General features: G+C 40.4%; 1 protein-coding gene across 1 annotated transcript in view; it reads right to left on the bottom strand.

Annotated features, from left to right (window-relative positions):
* SND1 (staphylococcal nuclease and tudor domain containing 1) overlaps positions 1-23,696 on the bottom strand; it is a 418,687-nt gene that overhangs the window by 149,042 nt on the left and 245,949 nt on the right. The window contains exon 15 of the mRNA XM_016213329.2: positions 2,873-3,014. Coding sequence (XP_016068815.1) covers positions 2,873-3,014 — 142 coding nt within the window. The remainder of the gene's footprint in view (positions 1-2,872; positions 3,015-23,696) is intronic.

The raw sequence follows: 23,696 nt of genomic DNA on the forward strand, positions 1-23,696 counted from the left end.
GACACATTAGGATATATCAAACATCTACAGCTTTGTACATGCTGTCATCTCTACCCTGAACCTTCCTCTCCACCTCCTCCCTCTGCCCCAACAATGAAAACTTGTATTTGTCCTTCAAAACATAGTTCACATATCAAATCCTTGGGGAGGCATTCCCTGATCTCCAGCCTAATAACCATTCACTTCTTCGTGCTACTTCTTTTTTTTAAATATATCTTTATTGATTTTAGAGAGAGGAAAGGAGAGGGAGAGAGAGATAGAAACATCAATGATGAGAGTCACTGATCAAGCCCGCAATCGGGCATGTGCCCTAACCGAGAATTGAACCCCGACAGCCTGGATCCTGGGTCGATACTCAACCGCTGAGCCACGCCCGGCCGGGCTGTGCTACTTCTATGCCTTGTAAATGAGTCTATTATCTCACCTAGTGCCCAACACTGCAGTCTGTTTACATGTCTGTCTTCCCCCTAGAGCTTCCCTAGATCTAGGACCTAGTCTTACCAGGATGATGCAGAGTTCCTTGCTCCGAAGTCTCAAAGGGAAAAGCCAGAAGCCTTCCTTTCAATGAGCTTGTCAGTCAGGAGGAGACATAAACAGTGCCTTTTCATGATTTATTTCTATCAGTAGATAACTATGGCTCCACCACAGAGACTATGACCTATGGCCATTACATACAAGAGTTAAGGAAAGCTCTAATTATGAATTCCCAAAGTCTTTGTGAGGGGATAAGGAAGGAAATATATGTACTGATGATCTACTTTATGGCAAGCTTGTTCTAAACCCTTTTCTCATCTCATTAAACTTTCACAACAATCCTGAGAGGCATGATACTCTTTCCAGTTAAATGATGTATAAACTGAGGCCTGAAGCGGGTAAATAATCTCCCTAAGTCCCTGCCTGTATAGAGTAGAGCCTTGATTCAAACCAAGATCTGCTTTCTCTTACGACTTTTCAATGTCCTGTATCCTTGCCACATTTCTAAAGAAACCAGAAGATGTATAATATAGCTGCAAATAGTATGGCAGGAGACAAATATAAAAGCTTATATTTTTATCATGCATTTGCCTGTGTAATCTATCTCTCAGAATATAAGTGAACTCAGGCAATGCCTTTTGAATTGCTAAGCTTAGAATGCCAGGTCCACAAAGGAACTGGCTGATGCTGAGATGAGTGATCAGACTGCTTGTGTTTAAGTAAGGTACGACCAGGGAGCTTCTGCAAAAAAAATCCCACCAAGATAGATCCAAAGCTCCAAGCTGGCTCTATTCAGGTAGTTTTGAGTTTAGAAGCCAGAACTACAATGTTTTCTTTACCCTACAGATCTGTGGCCAAATTTCCGAGAAAAAAAAAAAGTACTGTTTTTCTTTCACACCTCTGGATGAAGCTCTACAATGCCAAAAAGAAGCTTTTGTTTTGCAGGTATAGAGCACAGGATGAGATACATACATATCTCAAACTCTGTAACAGCAAGAAGTTACTGCTAAGAAACTTCTCCGCTATGGAAATCTTAGGGGCAGAGATGGCTGCGTGAAGGACTCTCGCCACTGCTACGCCACCCCTCGTTTGCTGCAACGCACATTCGCAGAAACACGCACAGCCCTCCATAGAGGTGTCGATTTGCTGCAGCCCTTCTTTCCCATGACTACCTCTGAGCTTCATGTCGGGCTTCGACTAGTCCCTCAGAAAGCCTGCAGGGCTGTGGAATGATCATTAACTTCTTAAGAGTGTGTGAGAGAGCCTCCACCAGAAGTGACCACCCAGCAGCAGCTGAGCTTCATGGGCATGTGTTCAGCGAGTGATTTATCTCACACAACAATCCATTTAGTTGGGGCCTGAGGGAGTCCCTCATACAGGGGAGAAGCCACCAGTGCCCCCTAGCAGAGGGCCGCGGAGGCAGTCTGGCAGGGACAATGACATGGCGCCTGTTTCTTCTCCCCCGCGGCAAATTCTATTCAAGAACCTGAGAGGAGAGCCGAGGCAGCAGGGCAGCCTCAGAAACAGCGCCTGCGGAGCACACAGCAGAGTAAGTCCTTTGTGAGTGAGTGGCTGTTTCTGTGTGTGTGGGGTGGGGTGCAGGGTGTTGAAGTAAAATGACACTTTCCCTCAAAGACCACAGTTTCTTCAAAGTCCTAACTGAACCAATAGCCAGTATTTGCCAGGAGGGAAGAAATGAAGCAATTTGCTCCTTGAATGCATAAATATAAACTGCTCGAAGAGCACAGTTCATAGAGTCTTGCTGGCTTGTGCAACACTAAGCTACTTGAAAGGGTAGGATAAGAAAGCTGTACAGTCAGGCAGCAAAGAAAGGAAGGCCTGCCACAGTATGTCAGCCTCAGCGCAACAGACAGGTACAGTAGGGGCAGGAGCCTGTGAAGGCAATGGCGAGCGGTTTCATGAAGGATTTGCATCTGAAGGACATTTAAAAAGAATAAAAAATAGACATTCGCACTGCCTGGGGAACTGCAAGGGCAGAGTCTCAGCTCCTCTGCGGCCTGCCTGGGACTAACACGGTGGGGGCTGGGGTCTATTCCAAACAGGAAATGCCAACTGGGGAATTCCATCATTAATATTTTCTATGTCTGGAATTCCCTTCACTCAGGCTGCATGAAGATATATGCTTTCTTTTAAGCTACTCCTACATCCCATGGTTAGTAGAAATGAGGAACAGGAAGAGGGCCCCATGCTGGGTCTGTAAGTGACAGAGGACCAAATCCAGAAATGTTGCGTTCAAATCTCAATTGCAGATTAAAGCACCCAGATGGGCTTCAGGTCCTATCTAAGACACAGGGGAAAGAAGGGCATGTGACCTCCGGAAATGACTTCTGAGCTCTAGGAAGAATTTTCCGAGCAACATATAACACATAAAACTTACCTGCGAGCAAGAAGGTGATAAGGCAAGTTTCCTTTGGCAAATAGAGCTTGAGACGAGAACCACTGAAGACGTATTCCACCACAGCTTCAGAACGACCTGCCCGCTGGAGAAAGGGCAGGAATTGCTTTGCTTTTTGGGTATCCTAGTAGAGAAAAAAAAAAAGAACCCTTAGAAAAGTAACGGGATTCAGGTAAATGTTCCTTTCTCTTTGGTTTAGCGGACCACAGGAAGCTAGGCAAATAACCCTGGAAAACTAGACATTTCTAAAACCATGATATAGATCAGATATCCATGTGACTTCATAGAAGAGATATAATTAATCAAAAGTTTTCAGAACATTCTCACTGACTCTCTCTGTCTGTTCAGTTAATAAGCAATCAGTGGAAATACAAGTTAGGAAAGTGCTTTGAAATGAGAATGTCATCCCTTCTCTGGGACAGAAAGAGCTCCTCTTTTGTCTACATGAAATTGAGAGAAGACCAATACTAACCTTCTGTGGAGTTTAATTTAACCTTTAATTTCATTAAGAAAAAAAACGGACTCTAGGGCTGTGTGATACAGTCCCTAAAGCCCTTTCCCAGGAAACCCAAAGTAGTTCATCTTCCACCTTCAGTAGTTATGTAGACTCAGGGCTCACAGCTTCTTCCCGAGGGGAAGAGTGCAGCCTTATCTGGGCACCAGTACAGCAAGCCCTGCTCCAGGAGCTTTTCAGGGAAAAGCTCTGTTCTCAGGCTGGGAAATCTGTAACAGCAGCACATGCTCCACAGGGACCAATCCCACATCATGTCAGCACGAATAATTACAGAAACAATAGAAACATGAAACCGCACAGAACTTTTTAACCCTTTTCCAGGCATCCACACGAAGTACATGCATTCACCCTCCAGAGTGCCAAACCATGGACATTCAAACCTCAGAGTTCTAAGTTATAGAGGAGCCAAGAACCTTCCAATCCTTTCAGCCTCTCAAGCTACTTAAACAGATGACCAACCATCAAAATATCACATCCCATGTGCTGTGGTAACAGTGACTGGATGTCAGAATTTCCAAGGTTTGCAGCCCAGCCAGCAGAACTGTAAACTCCCTCTGAGGACAGCAAGCTCTACACACTTTCCTGACACCTGCAACATAAGCAGTCCAAGCTCTTCCTTGCTAACTCTGCTTCTAGCAAAAGAGTTATTGCATCTAAATTAATGAATATTAGATAATGAAAATTTAAGAAGCCATCAAGTATCTGAGAATTGCCCTAGCTGGTTTGGCTCAGTGGTTAGAGCATCGGCCTGTGGACTGAAGGGTCTCAGGTTTGATTCCAGTCAAGGGCACATACCTTGGTGAGAGGCTCCATCCCCAGCCCCAGTTGGGGCACGTGTAGAAGGCAACCAATGGATGTATCTCTCTCACATCAATGTTTCTCTCTCTCTCTCTCCTCCGCCCTCTGAAAAGCAATGGAAAAAATATCCCAGGTGAGGATTAAAAAAAGTATGTGAGAGTTTTCACACCGGCCAAAGGGGCTCCACTCATTCGGGAGCAGTGAGGCGGGCTGGGATGAAACATATTTACAGTAATGAGATTCATCCTTCTCTTTAGATTCTCAGAGAAAAGGAGAGATGGTTTTCCGTGTCTCTAACGGCACACTGGAAAAGGTAATGGCACAGGAGCTTTAGTGGGTTGAAAACTACTCTCAACGAACACTTAAGTCACACATATTCCACTACACATATACAGTGGGAAAGGCCTTTCTGGCAGTTGGCTGAAGCCCAGAACAGTCAAGCAAGATGAATGCTCCAAGGGGAAGAAAGTGCTACCTGACTAAAACCCTTTGGCCATACAGGTCTAAATCTGGGACATTAATCATGAGCCGAGCCAGTAAGTCAACAATTATCAAACTGATTATGGCAAATCCTGAAGCAATGTTATCTTTGAAGAGAAGGCCCTTTCCCTTAAGAATGCAACAATCTATTATTTTTCAGAAACAGCCTTTTGCTCATCACTGTCTTTTGTATGTATTTATCAGGAAAAAAGACACGCACACACATAGAGATATGCCTTTAATGTTAATACTAAAAAGGAAGTTGTACCAGACTGGTCCTATTTTGCTAAATAATTATTTGACAGATACCACTGACCCTTGACTGACATGGGTTTGAACCATAGGGGTCCGCTTACATGTGAATTTTTTTTTCAATAAATACAGTACTGTAAATGCAGTTTTAGTAACATTTTCTTTTCCCTAGCTTATTTTATCATAAGAATACAGTATATAATACATATAACATACACAATATGTGTTAACCGATTGTTTATATGCTACTGGTAAGTGTTCTGGTCAACAGTAGGCTATTAATAGCTTTTGGTGAGTCAAAAGTTATACAAAGATTTTCGATTGTGCAGGGGATCGGCTCTCCTAACCCCTGTATTATTCAAGGGTCACCTGTACTTATTCAGAATGAGATCAAGAGAAGCAAAGGTATCTTACTCTCAGTCAATGCAATAATAAAAAGAAAAAACACATGCTCCTGACTCCTCTAAGTCTCAACCTACAACTTAATAGTCCTATTCCAGAAACAGCAAAGAGAATCTGACATGCCCCTGATTAGGAATGACAAAGACTAGAGGTGAAAGCCAACCAAGACAACTGAAGGCATGAAAGCAAATTTTAAAGGCCTACCAGAATTGGTCATGTTTATTTCCAGAGGCAAAACTGTAACACAACACATGGAGCTCCCCCATCCTCTTGAGGTAAGTGTTCCAAAGGCTTGAAGAAGATGATACGTTATGGACCACCCATTAAGGGACAAAGATGGAAATTTCACCCAGGTTGATGGGCTTTTAGGAATAAAAAATTCTTATAAAGTCAACCAAATTGAATGTAATCACCGAAAGATGTCAGCTCTTTCAAATTTCAGTCGCAGGCAGACAATAATGTCTCTTCCCTTGTCATTTCAAGCACTTCCTTTGCTTGGCATGTACCTTTTCAATATAAAAGTTCTTGAAACTTGTAATATTTGTTTCAGTGGCACAAGTGAAAAGAAAGGTAAGACCAACTGACAAATTTCTTCAGGTGATGTAGCCTTAAATCATTCCCTACTAATTTAGCTATGAAAATTACTTATATTAGGAGTTTTGACTGTATTACTATAAAATTAACTAAATGTGGTTAAATGATTTGCCTTCCAAAGAGCCTGTGCAAGTAGAGCAATGCGATTCAGTCTCTTACACTCATTTCTAAGGTTGCAATAAAAGGTAAATAAGAGAAGACTTGATTATGAGGAACAGTATAACAGAGACCAATTTAGGCCTACTGAGGAGTTAAAGATGCCACGTGGATATTAAGGACTATGGTGAAGTGATCAAGTTCAAACGATGTCATTAACACGACATTTTTAATTCACTTCCAATAATCCTGAAGGAGGACCTACAGAAAGTTTAGTGAAATTAAGAATGTCTTTATAACTTCAGAATTCCAAAATGTATTTTATTTTTTATACAGATAAAAAGATTTTATTATTTTTTATTTGAGGTTACAAAATTAATTGAAAGTCACAAACCAAATATGCAGCACTTGAATTCAAATGTATCCAATGCCATACAGCATATAATTTTTACACTTTGGAATTACTATCAGGGAAAACTCCAAGAGTCTTTTTGGGGGGGGGGGAGGTTAGCGGGTTATTAATTTTATTTTGTGGTTCTTTCCTTGCAGAGACTGGGTATGCGCTTTAATTCGGGTAGTTTTTTTAATCCTCATCCGAGGGTATTTTTTCCATTGCTTTTCCGGAGAGAGTGGGGGGGGGGGGGGACACACATCGATGTGCGAGAGACACACTGACTGATGGCCTGCGCATGAGCCCCAACTGGGGCTGGGCATCGAGCCTGCAACCGAGGTACGTGCCCTTGGCTGGAATCAAACCCGGGACCCTTCAGTCCGCGGGCCAACGCTCTAACCACTGAGCCAAACAGGTTAGGGCTTAGTTTGGATAATTTAATTTGGACAGTCTTTTTTTCTCCTTCTAATTACAGTTGACATTCAATATTATTTTATAGTAGTTTGAGGTATAGAGCATAGTGGTTAGACAATTATACATAATGTATTTTTAAAATAAAATTAAAGGCCTCAGATTTTAAGAGGTAACACTGATATTTACAACAGAATGCTGATTTCATGATAAGACCATTAAACACCCAATATTTCTGCTTTCACATCTAGTGGCAGAGACTCTCAGCTCTAGGTTTTCTATGCTGTGGTTTACTTACAGGAGGTCTAAGAATCTACCTGCCATAGTTATCAGGTACTACATTGGCTCAAGGCTTTGAGAATCTGAGCAGATAAATTAGCCATAGTTTCCTACTTTCTGTACCAATATTCCCCTCCACTGGTGTAACTAATCAAGAAGCAACTGTACTTCTGAGCAGATAGGTCTGTTTGGTTGCACTGGCAGTTTTCATAATACCTGTACTCCACAACAAACCATACAGAAGTATTTTCCTGTACTCTTAGAAAAGCTAATTTAAGGATACATTAGCTACATTTAACCTGCTACTGTGGATGACATCTCTTTAAGGAATGTTTCTGCCTCCTCAATGCACCTTGAAATTGAGAAAGTAATGATGCAACAAATGTGCCTGGGGTGACTTCATTTCAAAGGATGTTAATATCTATACCTCAAACCTATAGAAGCGCGGTTCTGAATGACCCTGGAGATAGGCAGGACGGCCCTCAGACAGAGGGAAAGGTTATAGAGACACCTTAATTACACACTCCTACTCTTCCCGCGCTTCTGGCCTGTCAGCCCAAACCTCTTCCATATGAGTGTCAAGGCCTGAAAGAAGTCCCCTTCAGTAGTTAGATTGCAACTTATCTCTACAAAATAACTTGCTGTGTAAGCAAATACATGTTTACAATAATTTAGGATTATGGATTGTCAAGTCTGGGAGAGGGGGGAAAGTTCAGGGTGGGAGTGGGGGGAGAGCAGAGGACGCAGGATACTTATGTGGCCAGTACAGGGCCAAGGTCCCGGGAACACTGAGTAGACAGCCAGGTCATCTGCATCCTAGAAGGACAGAACTGGCATAAACCAAAGTTCTGTGAATTCTGAAAACAGGGTTTTAGGCTGTTTGTACCTGATGTTAGCAAAGTGAGTTCTATGATCTTTCCACGGACAATATCCATTAGAGCAGGCATTACCATAGTTAACACTGCTAAGAGGGGAGCAGCACCACACACAAAACCGCACAGGGAAATGGCAAAGTAAACCTATTAGTTAACAATTAACCACTCAGGATTATCACGTGCAAGCCTCAAATGGGAACTGTTAATAACGAAGCTCACTAATTAGCTCCCATCACAATCACTCTTTGATGAACATCACAGGAAAAAGCACTAAAAACAAACATATGCAAGCGCTCGCTGTGGCACCGCGGGCACTCCACACCTGGGAAGAGCACCACACCTGAAGCGTCCTGGAGCTACAGCGATTTCCTGTACTGGCCACTCCAGCAAACCAGGAAGGGTCCTCCCCTGCGAGGACAGTTTCCTGTCTTTACAGCGCTGACTGATCTGAGGCTAACGGACTCCACAGCACAGCGTGTTTGGGTCCAACCAATCTTAATATTGAAGCAGCAAAATCTGTGTGTAAAGAGCACAGACATACAGGAAACCTAAGAGTGTGGAGATCAGAACTGAAAGCTCAGGACACTGAAGCAAACACACGCTCTCACTTTAGGGTGTATGGTGATAACTAGTTATCTATCTTTGCAGAGCTCTCCAGACCAGAATTACCTCTGCAGCTATCTGGAAGACAAATCATAAGTATGTCCCCTACCAGGAAGGCAAAAAAGTCATCAATCACTCCACACTCTTCCTCCTTCCACAGCCCAGGCTCTATGGCCCAAATGACATTTTAATTCACAGAATGAGTTTATGATTCTCTGTGAGGAACCAGCTGTACAGCAAGATAATCTCTTGGTATAAATGGGGCCCTGGGGGAAGACACTAGGGAATCTTCTCCAGCAACAATACCACAAAGCACTAAAAAATCTGAAACCAATCTTGTCTGGCTGATTATCAATGTTTCATGGTGAGGTGCGTGTGAGGGGGAATGGGGAAGGGCATAAACTTCAGTGAGGTGAAGTTTAATAGGAATGAGTGAACACCGGAGAGAACCCTAGAGAAAAACACTGAAAAACAAATAAAATTACAAGGAAACAGAAAAAAAAGGTGCTGAAGCTAGGCCATCAATAACCTTTCATCAAAGAGTGCTGTCTGTACTTTACTGTTTCTCACACTGTTTCTTAGCTCGCTCAGGCTCATGTCGGAGTGCAGGAGAAATCATGTTTCGGGCTCTGGGCTCTGCTCCTGAGAGCATGAATCAAGAGGACAGTTGCAGGCGCACTGGGCTGGAAGAAAGCCCTGCGCGTGGGAGGCTGGCATTCTAACCTGTGGCACCCTTAGCACAGAACACAACCTTCCATTTTCTATCCTAACTCTACTCCTTTAGGAATTATTAAGGTTGGACAGCCTGGCTAAGCAAAGCTTCCAAACCTTCAAGATAAGGACAGACAGAAGGGCAGAAGGCGCTGGCATGGTCTGCTTCCCAAATGGGAAGAAGGAAGCTGCAGAGCATGTCAGCACAAGTATAGCTTCATGTCCCAAATGTGGAGGGAAAACAGTTCTCTGCAATCAGACTTGAAAAACCCTAAATCTTCCAACACTTTAAGAATATGCTTGCCCTCAGGAGTCCTGCAAAGAACAGGCATCTAAATATTTTCGTTTGGTTGGTCTTGCTCACCCCATCTATTACCTTCTCACAGGTACAGTAATGAGAAAAGAAACCGGGACTTGGCAAATGGTAAGGGAAGAGACAACCCTGTGTTTATATGGAAAGCATGCAGAGCAGCATTCTGACTAACAATCACGGCAGTATAACTGAAAGAAAGTCAAATCACGTTACAGAAACAGATTCCGAAACCCTAGAATATGGCCTGGAATTTACCTGCACTCACCCCAAGCTGGAAATATCCTAAATCTCCCTCATCAGGGGAATGGACAAACTGTAGTATACTCACACAATGAAATATTCCACAATGAAAAGAATATAGGCAACAACATGGGTGAATCTCAAATGCATGATTCCATTTACATGACATTTTTGCAAAGGTTAAGTTGTAAGGACAGAAAACAGATCAGTGGCTGCCAGGGACTAAGGGAAGGGCTGGGGGTTGATTCCAAAGGGGACAGAAGAATTCTAAGGGATGATACAACAGCTCTATTATCTTGACTGCAGTGATAGTTCCGTATGTTCATGGCTCTCAAAATGTCCATGTTTATCAAAATTCTTAGAATTATATACTAAAAGTTATATATATAAATTATGCCTAAATTTTAAAAATAAATTAAAAATTGTCATGGATAAGTAGACTATGCAATATTTTATTTAACTTAAGAAAACTTTTTTCTTAGTCAACTAATTTATAAATAGCTCAGAGAAAATAAGTTCAAAATTAAGCACTCTATTCAATGTATTTAACTATTCAATGTATTACAGTATTTTAAAAATTCAAGCAGAAAATAGTCTAGATGAGAAATCATGGGGTTAGAAGAGCACAGAAAAAAATCTTATCAGTTTCCTAAAAGCAGCATGAGAAAGTATCAATTCATAGGCAATGGCTAAAGGAAAGCATGATCCTCAATTGGCTATAAGAGGAAATGTTCTGTTCAAAGGAAGAAAAAAGTACTACTGAGTACATATGCCTATTGACATTTCTTTTCAACATTGAAATAAAATCATGTGATATCACTTAACGTGAATAAAATAATATCCAACTCTTAATCAAATGAAAATTCTACACAGGCTCAGAGATTATTCTTTATTGAATGACTTTTAGTTTCCCCAATTTAACCAGCTGAATTATGCTGTGAGAATCATTCAATTTAACCTTTAGAAATAAAGTCATTGCATTTCAGTGGGAAAATCTGCATTTTATCATCAATAGGAAATACAATGCCCTGGCTTATTCTATAAGACTTTTTTTTTGAACTATAAGATTACCTTAGAAAGCACAGAGATGGTATGTGTGCCTCATATAAAAAGAGTAGAAGTATACACCCAGTTACAAGAAAGTATCAACTATACAAGTTCGCTCTCTTCCTACATTCAGTCCTCTTTCTCTGTTTTGTCTGAGGGGTGCAGTCCACCAACGCAATGGCAAGGTCCTTCCTTAGGTCTGCCTAACCACAGAACAATTTGAAAATTATGGCTCATAATTTGTGGGCTCCAGAAAGTTTTCACAAATAAACCACACCTTCTTCCCAACCTTAACTCCACCCCAAATAGTCCCTTTTCCCATTTCTCCATACTCTATAACTTCCCAGCAGATAATTTTATATTAAATTGATATTCAGTGTTTATAAAATTATGACACTGTAAGTTATAGCCCTCCTTGGAGAGCTCCCACCCTCCTGCTAATTTCTGTATGGTGGCCTTTGAGGTCTGCTCACGTAAGATGTCTTGGGCCTTCCTTTCACCAAGACCTTGGAAAGTCCTTACACCTACTATCTTGGATTATTTCCTAAATCCATGCCTTCCACTTTCTTGATTTACCCTTTTCCTTTTTCAAAAAACTCCTATTCCCATTTCATGGAGAAAATGTTTTATCTCTCTGATGTCAGGTAAGTAAATATAAAATGGTTTTATTCTGTTGTATCCTATGACTACTTTGAATCCAACAGGTAAATTTCTTTCATTTCAGAGCATAGTAATACACAATGTTTTTTGATACCACTAGCTTCTTTAATTACGATGTGAAGAAAACTTATTTTATTATGAACCTAAATTGTAATGACCTGAAAATACAGACATAAGAGGTAGTAGAGTAGCTCAGTAACACCAATTTGTAAGTGAAAAAGGTACACAGGAGCTTAACGCAATGGACAGCAGACCCTTCAATTACTAGGACATTAAATGTTTCTCTAAAAACGTGTAATTTGTCCAAATTGTAGACATTTAATTCATAGCAAACAAATCATTAAATGGATAAGAAAATAGTTAAAGGTAACACTTCTGTTTTAAACTGGTAAATATAAACACAATCAATGATGACAGATAGAGACCACTTAACAATCGTGTCATTCCTTTTCTGAGAATAAATAATGAACCTTTATAGGAATACAGTCTGGTGCCACATAACGACTTTTTGGTGAAAGATGGACGCCATATACAATGGTGGGAGCTGAAAAATTCTTATTGCGTAGTGACACTGTAGCTGTCTTAATGTTGCAAGGCATTTGTTTACTCATTGTTTGTGGTGATGCTGATGTAAACAAACCTACCGCACCCCCCTTGTATAAAGTACAGCACTCAGAATTATGTATAGTACATAATACTTGGTAATGACAATAAACGACTATGTTACTGGTTTATGTCTTTAGCATAGCATATTTTTATCATTATTTTAGAGTGCACTCTTTCTACTTATAAAAAAATGGTTTGCTGTAAAACAGGACGCTGTGTTATGCCAACAGTAGCCTCACATATCTTGTGCTTACTGTCTCTTGATTGCATCATTTTCTCTTGCGCTTGATTTAATCTTGTGTTTTATAAGTTTAGTCTAAGTGTGCAGTGTTTATAAAGTCTACAGGAATGAATGTACAGCAATGCTCTAGGCCTTCACATTCACTCACCACTCACTCACTGACTCATCCAGAGCAACTTCTAGTCCTACAGGCTCCATTCATGGTAAGTGCCCTATACAGGTGTACCATTTTTTTAATCTTTTATATCATATTTTTACGTTTTTGTGTTTGTTTAGTTATGCAAATACTTACCATTGTGTTACAATTGCCTACAGTACTCAGTATAGTGACAAGTACAGGCCTGTAGCTTAGGAGCAACAGGCTACACCAGACGGCCTAGGTGTGCAGCAGGCTAGACCTTCTAGGTCTGTGTAAGTGCACTCTAAAACATTCCAATGAGAAAAATCGCCTAATGAGGCATTTCTCTGAATGTATCCCCATCGTTAAGCAGCACAAGACTCTACCACAATAACATCTTGAACATTTCTGGAAAAAAGACACAAGACTGGTCTAAAAAAGAGCTTATACATGGTACGTAACAGAAAGAACATGGAACAAAGTACATCGAGAAGAGTCTACTGCTCTAGATAGCAATTCCAAGGCCAAGATTAAAAAATAACTAAAGGTTTGAAATACTATTTTTTTCTTTAAACGTTTTAGATCATTTTTTTATCACTTTCAAAATCTCTATAGGCAAGAGGTTAGAAATTTATTACAGAAGCAGGAAATAGCTTGGGAGATAATTAAAATAATATGTGCAAAGTAAAGAATTTAAAAGACAATCTGATGAAGCACAAGTTTCATTTCATGGATAAATCAGGAATTCAGGAGCAAGGAAATTAATGTCATGCTAACCTCTGCCCCACCTGAGACAAGAGCACAGCTTCAGAAAAGGATGAAGGGAAAAGAAATCCACAAGCAACTTGTGACATAAAAAATTTAAAAAACATAAAAGGTTAGATGACTAAAATAATTTCAACATCCTCTAAAAATACTGTGAACATTCATTTCTTGCCTGCAGTCATATCAATTTAGGTCCAATAAATCTTAAAGAAAAGTTTTATTATGTCTAATTGGTCTTTTTAAAGCCTTACATTTTTAAAGAGTTAATAAAAATAGATAATTATAAAATTTGGAAGAGAAAGTTCTAGTTTTTAAGATATGAAGAAAAATGGCAACTATTATAGAAATTTATTATTAAGACAGAGGTGGTCAGTGTTTTGAAGAACATCAAATACATCAAACTAAAAACCTAATTATTTTACTCAATAAAGAGGTATAGAATGATGACATTAAAAAACTATATGCTATCCTTTGGCATATATTCCTTAATTATAGACTATGAATTAGCTAATGGAATCAATGTTGTTTATGAAAGAAAAATAGAATCTAAACAACGGAAATAGCCAACAATAGGAAGTTAATTAAATAAATTAAAGTACATTAATAAGACAGAATATTTGGCAGACATTAAAAGTACGGCTTAATAATATTCATATGGAAAAATATAATTAATAGAAAAAAGCAATTAAGCACCTACTGTGTGCCAGGCACTGTTCAAGGCATTGATTGTATTAAGAATAAAATAGAAAGTTCCTATCCTGAAAAAAACTATAAAGGGGATTGGGGTGGGTGGGAGAAAAATGAAGGAAAGAAAACCCCACAGTTTGGTGAAAAGATGTATTTTTTACTGAAATTTTTCTGATGGTAGTCGTAGAGATGATTTTATTTTCTGGCTTATTTATATTTGATGCATTCAAACACAAAACTTCTGACAAAAAACTGGTAGTCAAAAAAAAGGGTAAATCTTTCACCCTGGCCAGTGTGGCTCATTGGTTAGAGCATCAACCCAAGCACTGAAGGGTCTGGGGTTCAATTCTCTGTCAAGGACACATACCTGGGTTGTAGGTTCCAGCCTCGCCCTGGGGCGTGTGGGGGAGACAACCAATCGATGTCTCTCTCTCACATTGATATTTCTCTCTTTCTTCTCCCCTCCCTCCCCCTTCCACTCTCTCTAAAAAAGTGGGTTTTTTTTAAAAAAAGAAAACAGATTAACGTTCAGTGTTGATTCAGTTTTGCCCAGATAAACTTACAAATTATTCAGTTGGATAACTGTCTCTCCAGTGTTTCCGAGCCAAATTCAACATTCTCTAGAGAAATTAGTTCTTTATAATTGTTCTGTATGTTTTAAGACAATAATTATTATGGACACTGTAATAAAGTCTGTGAACTGATTTGGAAAACATCTGAATTTGAAACTGGATATGACATTTGCTCCATGATTCCTTCAAAACCAGCATCTGAGCGCAGTGCTTTATGGCACTGATTACACTGAACTAAGTAGCTCTTTTCCTAAGGAATAAAAATTTGACTTAGGTAATTATAGTTCAGAGCTGAAAGAGTATCAACAACAGGTAGGAAACAAAAATCATACGTTAATCTACATGATGTAAGAATAAGAAAAATGTGTTCCGAGTAAAGCAAGCGGTATGATGTAAAGAGTCCCATTTCTGGGCTTAGCAAATGATTTGATAAAAAGTACCCAGAATTCCATGCAGACAAAAAAATGTGTGCTAACATGCTTAAACCATTATTAAATTACCCTTAAGAAAAGAGTAGTTAGAACTGTAGTATTTTGCATATATTTGGAAATTCTAATTCTTCCTAAGGAAAAACATAGACTTAACCCTTTCCCCACCTGGTATGATTTTGTAACTCTGGCATGATGTAATCATATGTGAATATTGTACTGGGGTCCTAGAAGTGAAACTCTACGTATCTAGCCCACCAATGAAAACCCATATACCTCAGAATGCATGAGTCATGGCAGAGAATTCAGACAAAGAGTTCTGGTCAAAGTAACAAAAAAATTTGGTTTTTCAACCAAGGCTCTCGGATCACTGTCATTTCTTCATCAGTGCATATGTAATTACGAATGTGCTAAAGCTTTTTCACTCATTGAAAACTACACAGACACCATTATCACAGACATTTATCCATTTACTATACTGTTAGAAAACTCCTAAAACTGAAGCCATAGAGATGTAAGCCTTCCTGGGGATAAGCCAGTTGGGAAGACATCTAGCTCTCACTTCCCACCCTTCCATTCCACAAAAACTGCTCTGAGGTCACCAATAACCCATGCTGCTAAATACGCTGGACAGTTCTCAATCTTCATCTGTCTTGACCTTGAAGCAGCAAAAGTCAACTCTTATGTTTGAAGCTCTCTCTCGTCTTAGTTTCTATGATTTTCCTCCGACAGCCCAGGAAGCTCCTTTTTAAGTTTCTTTGGTGAGTGACTCCCCAAATATGATCTTTAAATTCTGGAGATAAAGGGTTTGGCCTAGGGACTCTTCTCTCTTAATATTCTCTGGAGAATTTTGTACACTCACATCTATATGCCCAACAACCCTAAATTCATGCATAAAGCCCAAGCCACTTTCCGGGCTATGGACTATGCGAATGGCTCATGGGTACCTCAATTTTAACATGTCCAGAAATTCTTAATTTTTTTGTTTGTTAATCCTCACTTGAGGATATTTTTCCTATTGATTTTTAGAGAGTGGAAGGGAGGGAAGGAAGGAGGGAGAAGGAGAGGGGGAGGGGAAGGGGGAGAGAGAAACATCAGTGTTAAGAGAGACATCAATTGGTTGCCTCCCGCACACGCCCCGGATCAAACCTGCAACCCAGGTACGTGCCCTTGACCGGGAACCAAACCTGCTACCCTTCAGTGTGCAGGCCAACACTCTAATCACTGAGCCACACCGGCCAGGGCCAGAAATTTTTAATTTTCCTCCCAAATCTACACCACCAAACTATTTACCATGTGAGAAAAGCAGCACTATCAACCACCTTTATCTGTACTCAGACACATAGGATGCTCACACGTGACACCTGGTTTCATTCTCATTCCTTGACTCCCAATGCAGAGACCAAATTCTATCAGTGCTATCACCAAACTGGATCTTAAATTTATCTTTCCAAATCCACTGTCATAACCCTTGTTACAGCCACCATTCAGTCCTTACATAGTGCAGTGCAATGTCCTCCCCTTACCAGTATAGCCCAAAGCCACTATTGCCTCATCTCTCTCCACAAAAAGGGGGGATGGGAAAAGGGTCGGAACATGTATATTATACACAGTATATACAAAATGCTGACCTAATGACTCCATTCCCATGCCAATGATTTCTCATTGTTCTCCAGTCCAATTTAAAAACCCTTATCAGAGACTACAAAGGTAAATGTTCCACTCACTCACTGTTGTATTTCCAATCACTAGCCTCACATTACAACAATACAGGCCTTGCCTTTCAACCCAAGCAGCTTTCTCTCAGTACCTTCCTATACATAGTCTTGTCTTCAGTTAACTCCTTCTTTAGGACTCATTTAAAAATCACTTAAAAGACTCTGGCTATGTGGAATAAGCTATATGGCCCTGAGTATACAATCTCACAGGCCTCTGTACTTCTATCACAACTGTAATTATACAACGAATTGTGTATGCCCCATAAGAACTACATATATCTTGTTTAATGCTGTATCTTCAACACCCAGCATTGTGTCTGGCATACAATAAGTTCTTGATAAATACATATTGTTTGATCATTCATTCACTGACTCAACATGAAAAATGCATTTAAAAAACGAGCCAGATACCATATGTTAAATATTAAATGAGAGATGAAGAGGCAATAAAAGAACTCAGCAGAGGGAGGAATATGATTTGGGACTTGAATAAAGTTTGAAACAAAAATACTTTATAGATCTGTGCAAGGCAGAATGCTCAGCAATTTAATAATAATCACTACCACCATGTGAACCACTGCTCTCTGCTGAGTTCTTATTATGTCAACTGTTATAAATACTTTGCATGCATTAACTCATTCAATCACACAACAAATCTAATGAGGTAAGGGCTATTATTATTAACTTTACAGATGGGAAGAATGTGGCACAGAGGTTAAATAACTTCCTCAAGGAGACAAAGTAATAAGCAATGTAGCAAGGACTTGAACTTGGGTGATCTAATATTGGAGCCCATGCTACTACTCACGACTCCATACAGCTGCGATATTCTAGAGCAGCGATTTTCAACTGGTGTGCCACAAAAATTTTTAAATGTGCAATACCTAACTATTTGGTCAAGGCCACTGACCTCTTTTTCTTAGATTGCCAAATTAAAAAATGACAACAGCCAACACAATAGCTGTCTTTCGTGAATGAATCAAATTACACCTATTTTTATCATCGGATTAGCAAAAAATGGATTTTTTGGTGTGCCACAGATTTTTAGTAATTAGTTCATGGGTATGATGAATGAAAAAGGTTGAAAACAGCTGTTCTAGAAAATATGCCTGTTCACTTCTAGTAACTACCAGCACAGTTACCCGTACAGGGCCACATTTTCTAAAACAGTATCACCCTGTTTAAGATCATCATCTGGCAGATCAAATCTAAACTAGGCTCTGAAGGGATACAAAAAAGATGCCCCTTTCTTTGTTTAGAAACTAGTGAGGAAAACCACTGCACACATATCGATTTGAGAACAATTACCAATCAATGCATCAACAGGTGCAAAATCATGGTAATAACCGATCATGTAATTGCTGAAAAAAGGGATATCAGAAGACTGAGGATAGAGGGGGGAAATTGCCTGGAAGAAGAGGAATGCCCAGGAGGAGGAGGAAGGCATGGTCAGGAGAGGAGTCGGCCATCCAAGAAGAAACACTTCTCAAAAAGAGCTAATTGACAACACAGTCACTGGAACTGATAACTTCCAATGGTGAAATAAACTGAGTAAAGCCCTGGCCAGTCTGGCTCAGCGGTTGGAGCAGCGGCCCATGGACTGAAGGGTCTCAGGTTTGATTCCGGTCAAGGGCACGTACCTCAGTTTGCAGGCTTGATCCCTGGCCCGGCGCTGGTCAGGGTGTGTATGGGAGGCAGCCAATTGATGTGTCTCTCTCACAGTGATGTTCGTTTCTCTCTCTCTCACTTTTACTCTCAGGTGAGGATTTTTTTAAAAAAGAAAAAGAACCGAATAAGATACAGAAGAACACAGTCTCTACAGTGGATGAAGCACTGGGCACGCTGCAATAATGGACTATTAATAGAAGACAGGATTTCCTCCAGAGTTAAACCTTGGTAATAACTTAGATTCTCACACACCTTCCAACTCTGATATTGTGTTAGGAACTTCATTATTTCTTCCTGAGAACACCATTTCCTGAGGAACTGAGGCACAGAATTACTAGGTAATCCAGGGTTACCCAGAGCTCTAATTCAAGGATATTTAGCTGGACATCAACAATGCAAGGAGTGTCCAAAATTCTGTGTATGTTGGGCATTCTGTAGGGAATATGTTGGAAGCATACTCAATAAAGCCTTAAAATACAAGTAAGCAGAATGTCTATGTTAGTAAAATGACTTACTTTGAGATGTTTATGTAAGCAATAGCCACAGGACAAAAATGAGTTCAATCTAGGACTAAGTAGTGTTATGATGGTGAAGTGAGAGCAAAGCCAGGGCTGGGCAGAAATACTTCAAGCTTCATCACATCACTCAGTAGCCAAGGGAGAGATAAGACAACCCCATCATATACCTGAACCTGGGAATAAGGGATTTTACCAAATGCCTTCAAAATACCCTAACATTCATTTAGCCATGTCTGTAATAGGTTCATTTAACCAATTTGCATCCATGAAACAGAATCACAGAACAATATCCTTATGAATCTGGAGAATGGGAAAGGGAACTGAAGGTATAAATCAGCGATAGAAGAATCTATGCTGCTAGAGGCAAGTCTCTTTGTAAAGAGATGCCACTTTGGAAAAAATGCTCCTGTACTCCCTCAATTTCCTTTCTCTTTTTTTTTGAACAAAGGAATAAAGTAAAAAAATCATTATAACTCAGGACACTTCATTTGCACACACTCCTGTGTGAAGTCATAGTTAAACAAGAAATTCAGAAGAGAACTAGAAAAATTTGTGGCAGAAAATTTCCTCAAGAACAGAATTCACTACAGTAACATATCAAGTCTGCTGATTATTTTGGGAAGATGTTTTATTGTAAGAAGCAACAAATAAAGAACGCTGTCTCAATAGTGCTCCACCTCAGACAAGTCTCCAGGTCAAGCATGTCTTCAGAGGTGTGAACTGCAGAGCTGGGCACGCTCACCAAACGGCAAGACACTGTACCCGGCCTTCAGTGTTCACTACCTCTACCTATGGTGCCTGCATTTTCCAAAACAAAAGCTTGTCAGTGAACAAAAAGGTGGACCAAGTAAGGTACAGGCATGGAACCAGGCATTCTGCAGGTGAAAGACACATATTCACTGTAGAACTGTTGATGCTCTAAATGACTTCATTTCCAGGTATAGTGGAAACAATAAAACAAAGGTTTTAAAACACATAATTACATGATTGCTTATTGCCCAGTGTTACAAATGCTTTTGTATTTCTCTCTTTCCTGCAACTGCTTCTCTTCTTAAGAGATACTTTTTAAACGAGTAAAACCATGACTTTTATACAAACATAAAACAAACACACATGCCAAAAATTTTATTTTAACCCACTAATTAATGTGGGAACTGGAAAGATATTACAACTGCTTCAAAGGAGAATCTGAAGAACAGGCATATACATATACACAACAAGGAATGCTGAAGTGAGTATGCTAAAGATGCAAAACTGTACAGTAAAACCATGGAATGAAAATGTAACATTTGAAATCATTTCTTTTACAGGGCAGAAATCTATATGGGGTCACATCTGTACAAACAGGAATCACTGCACCAACCATCAGGCCTTCACAAATTAAATTCTCTCCAGAGAAGGGTAAACAACCAGGTTAAAAACTAAGCAGCAGACCCCCATAAAGTCAGTTAACCCTAAAGGGTTTACTAGGCAGTGCTCAGCATTCCAATGAAAGGGTACCTGATAGCCTTCCCAGTTCCAAAGTCTTTAACAATTTCTCCTGCTACCCCCAACTAAATAAGAGAGGTGAGAGACTATGTCCTAAATTTAGTGCTTAATAGTGCACAAATTGACAAAAGAAACAGAACTCAGTTGAAAAGTAGATTAAATTTATAAAAGGAGGTGCTTGGATACAACCACTACTAACTGTGGTGAATGCTAAAATACAATCATTACAAAATTCCAGCATTTCTTTCCCATACTCATTCAGAAACATGCTCAACCTAATATACACTTTTCTCTTTCCATGGAAAGCATAAACGCTTTTTGATTTCTCTCTAGAAGTACAGAGGGATATTCCTGCACTTAGTTCTGAGGAATTTCAATAGGAGAGCTTGACAAAACAAGAACTGGCTACATAGGACTCTTAAGTCTGAACTAGGGACAAAAGACAGTAAAGCAATGCCCTCAACCGTTAGGCAGTGCATCCTAAGGAGAACCAAACTCCATGACACAATCAAGGTCTCCTTAACATCCACCTCTTTTTCAGAGGGAGAGGGAGAGGCGGACAGGGACATGGAAGAAAAGGGCTCAGGGAGGGGAGAGGGGTGATGGGAAGACAGGAGTCGGCGGGCGTGTGGGGGTGCGGAGGGGGCAGAGGCAGAAAGACAGGAAAAGGAGAAAGAAATGGAAAGAACCTAGGAGAAATTTTTGGGGTCGCTGCCACTTTGGCATCACATGGCCTTGTACCACGGGGCTGCAGTGCATGTTTCTATGCTGTGAGAATACAAGGCAATGAGCTGCACATTGCAGTCCAAGAACCTTTGGGTGTGGGTAGAGGAAGAACATAACAGAGAAAGAAATACTTTCCCCTAAATTGACAAAAACTCGAGCTGCCGAATGCAGGAGAGATGCAAGGAAACAACCATAGGAACCCCCCACTAGCACTAACCATGGCTCTCTTGCAAGGGGCCATCATATTTATGGAGAACATAATGCCTGCTCTAGAGAGCAAGGTCAGCAGACAGTGAGTGGGCTCTGGCAGGGTTCCTTTGGGATTTCCCCAGGGTAGCAAATGCAAAGCCTAGTCATGAGTCCAGGGGCTATGGTGTAAATGGAACCCTAGAGCTAAGCAACCCTCCCAGGTCACAGAAACCCACCAGGCAGAACCATAGGCACTGAGCTTGTGTGTTTGGCACAAAGGGGACATTAGGATGTGATATTAGGCTAAGGGAGAGAAAGAGGGGGAAGTGCCATTAAAACAAACAAAACAACAAATAAGAAAGGAACATTTATGCCATCTAGTTACCAGGGATTAGAAAGAACAGAAAGGTAGCTAGCTAAAAGGTGCTGTAGAATTATATGAAAATAAGAAAACTATCTAACCAAGTGAGCCAGAAGACATAAAGGGAACTGCAACTGAACACAGACCTAATGTATAAAGCCTCTGGGTGATTGTGCTGCTTTTACAACCTTCTTCGGACTTATTGGGCAAACCATTTTTTACCTCTCTATAGCCAAAAATAATATTTTTAAACTCTTCCATTGAGGCCCAACTCCATTAGGCCTTACAGAAAGATAACTTCTATACAGGTGCCCAACTCTCTTGTAGAAAGGACTGCTTCAAATACCCTGAGGAAAGGAGGACGGTGCTATTCAAGTTCAAGAAGTCACTGAGAAACCAGGAACTGAAGGAAGAGGTCAAGAGATGCTAGAGAAAAATCCTATTTATTTACTTATTTATTTATTTTAAAGGAAACTTCCACCTTTTATATTTGCAAGTTTGAATCCCACTGGTCAACTCTGTAAGTCTTCACTTCATGATATAAGAGAATAAGAGGGACCCAAAAATCTGACCTCCTAGCCCCAGAGCTATCTGGATCCTGGGTTAAGGACATTCTTATCAGTAACACAATGTATCGCCAATAAAAATCAGTCATGAAAAAGTTAGTAGGTAACATGAGCAAAGAAAGCAATATTCAAGTGAGCACAGCAGCAGTTAACAACAAAAAAAGGCCCTGGGACTTAGGGAAGGCAAGGAAGGAAAGCAGAAGAGACAACACAAAACGAACGCACAAGTTGTCAGGACTCCACATCATGAAAAGTCAGTTGTTCAGAAGTACGAGCCCATTCTAGTACCCTGTCCCGTTCTGGGACTGAGGAATATGACTGGAGAGGACAGGGCGCTGGTTGGCTCTATCTTCTCAGAGTGCTGTCAGCAAACAAACATCATAACTCCTCATGCACAAGAGAGGAAAGAACAGCTACAACAGGGAAAGGAGGAGAAGTGAGACAGACACCACGAGTCACCCAGCACTGCTCACACACACTGGGACAGGAAGGCACGCAGGGACGGACAGGAGGAAACGGGTGTGCTGGCTGCAATCTGAGGAGTGGGAGCTCTCTTACCTCAGAACTGTAATTGATTTGTCTGATTTACCAGAACAACAGTAAGCCACGCACCAGCCCCATTTTATTGCCTGTTTTACACTCTATATCTGTAGGAAATTGTATTTATTACAGAGCAGGCTACAGCAAAAACAATAATAAATCCAAGATAAGCAACAGCCTTATATTCCACTGACATGCACATTCCAACTTTCTGTGTGCTGTTGAGGGAGTGGAGACATGATCAGGGAAAAACAGAACCCACTAATAATGAAACTGTGGGTGTATGATGTGAACCATTTACCACAGAAGCATCCTCCAAACCTAATCAGATCCACTGCCAAGTAGGTCAAATTCTTAGTTGGTTTCACATTCCCAAGAATATCCTGGCCTGAAGGAAACTGGACAGACGATTAAGAAAGGAAGCAATGACCAGGACCTGTAATACCCCGTTTCCTTTACCTTAAAAAATTAGAACTAAAAGAAACTAGTAACGTCTTCAGGATTCAAATGACGAGACTGGCAGTATGTTTTTCCCTTAGTGGTTACCCTGGAAACAGGTGCAAAAGATGCAGAAGAGCCAAGTTTTAAAAAGCCCTAGCCAAAAGATAGGGTTCATTCAGTTGGCATTACACAGATGCTATGTACCTTATGGAAAAAAGCTCAGCTGACATGAACATCAAAAATTGTCTGTACTAACAGACAAACAGAAAACAAAGCCACAAGTTGGGAGCCATCACAAGTTTCGAAAAGTCAAAAAACTGTACCAAGCTCTCAATACAGAAAGAGACAAAACAGGCCGAACTGGGACAGCAGAGCCCAAAGTCAGGAAGCATATTTAGTAGCCAAAAAATGACCAGTCCAGTCCTGGGGAAAGCTAATGAATGGACATGAGAAGGCCTGCTTGGTTCATTGCTACAGAGGCCAGTATCTTATCTGCCAGAACAGGCAG

The sequence above is a fragment of the Miniopterus natalensis genome, chromosome 10, assembly GCF_054644295.1.
Source record: "Miniopterus natalensis isolate mMinNat1 chromosome 10, mMinNat1.hap1, whole genome shotgun sequence".
Lineage (NCBI taxonomy): Eukaryota > Metazoa > Chordata > Mammalia > Chiroptera > Miniopteridae > Miniopterus > Miniopterus natalensis.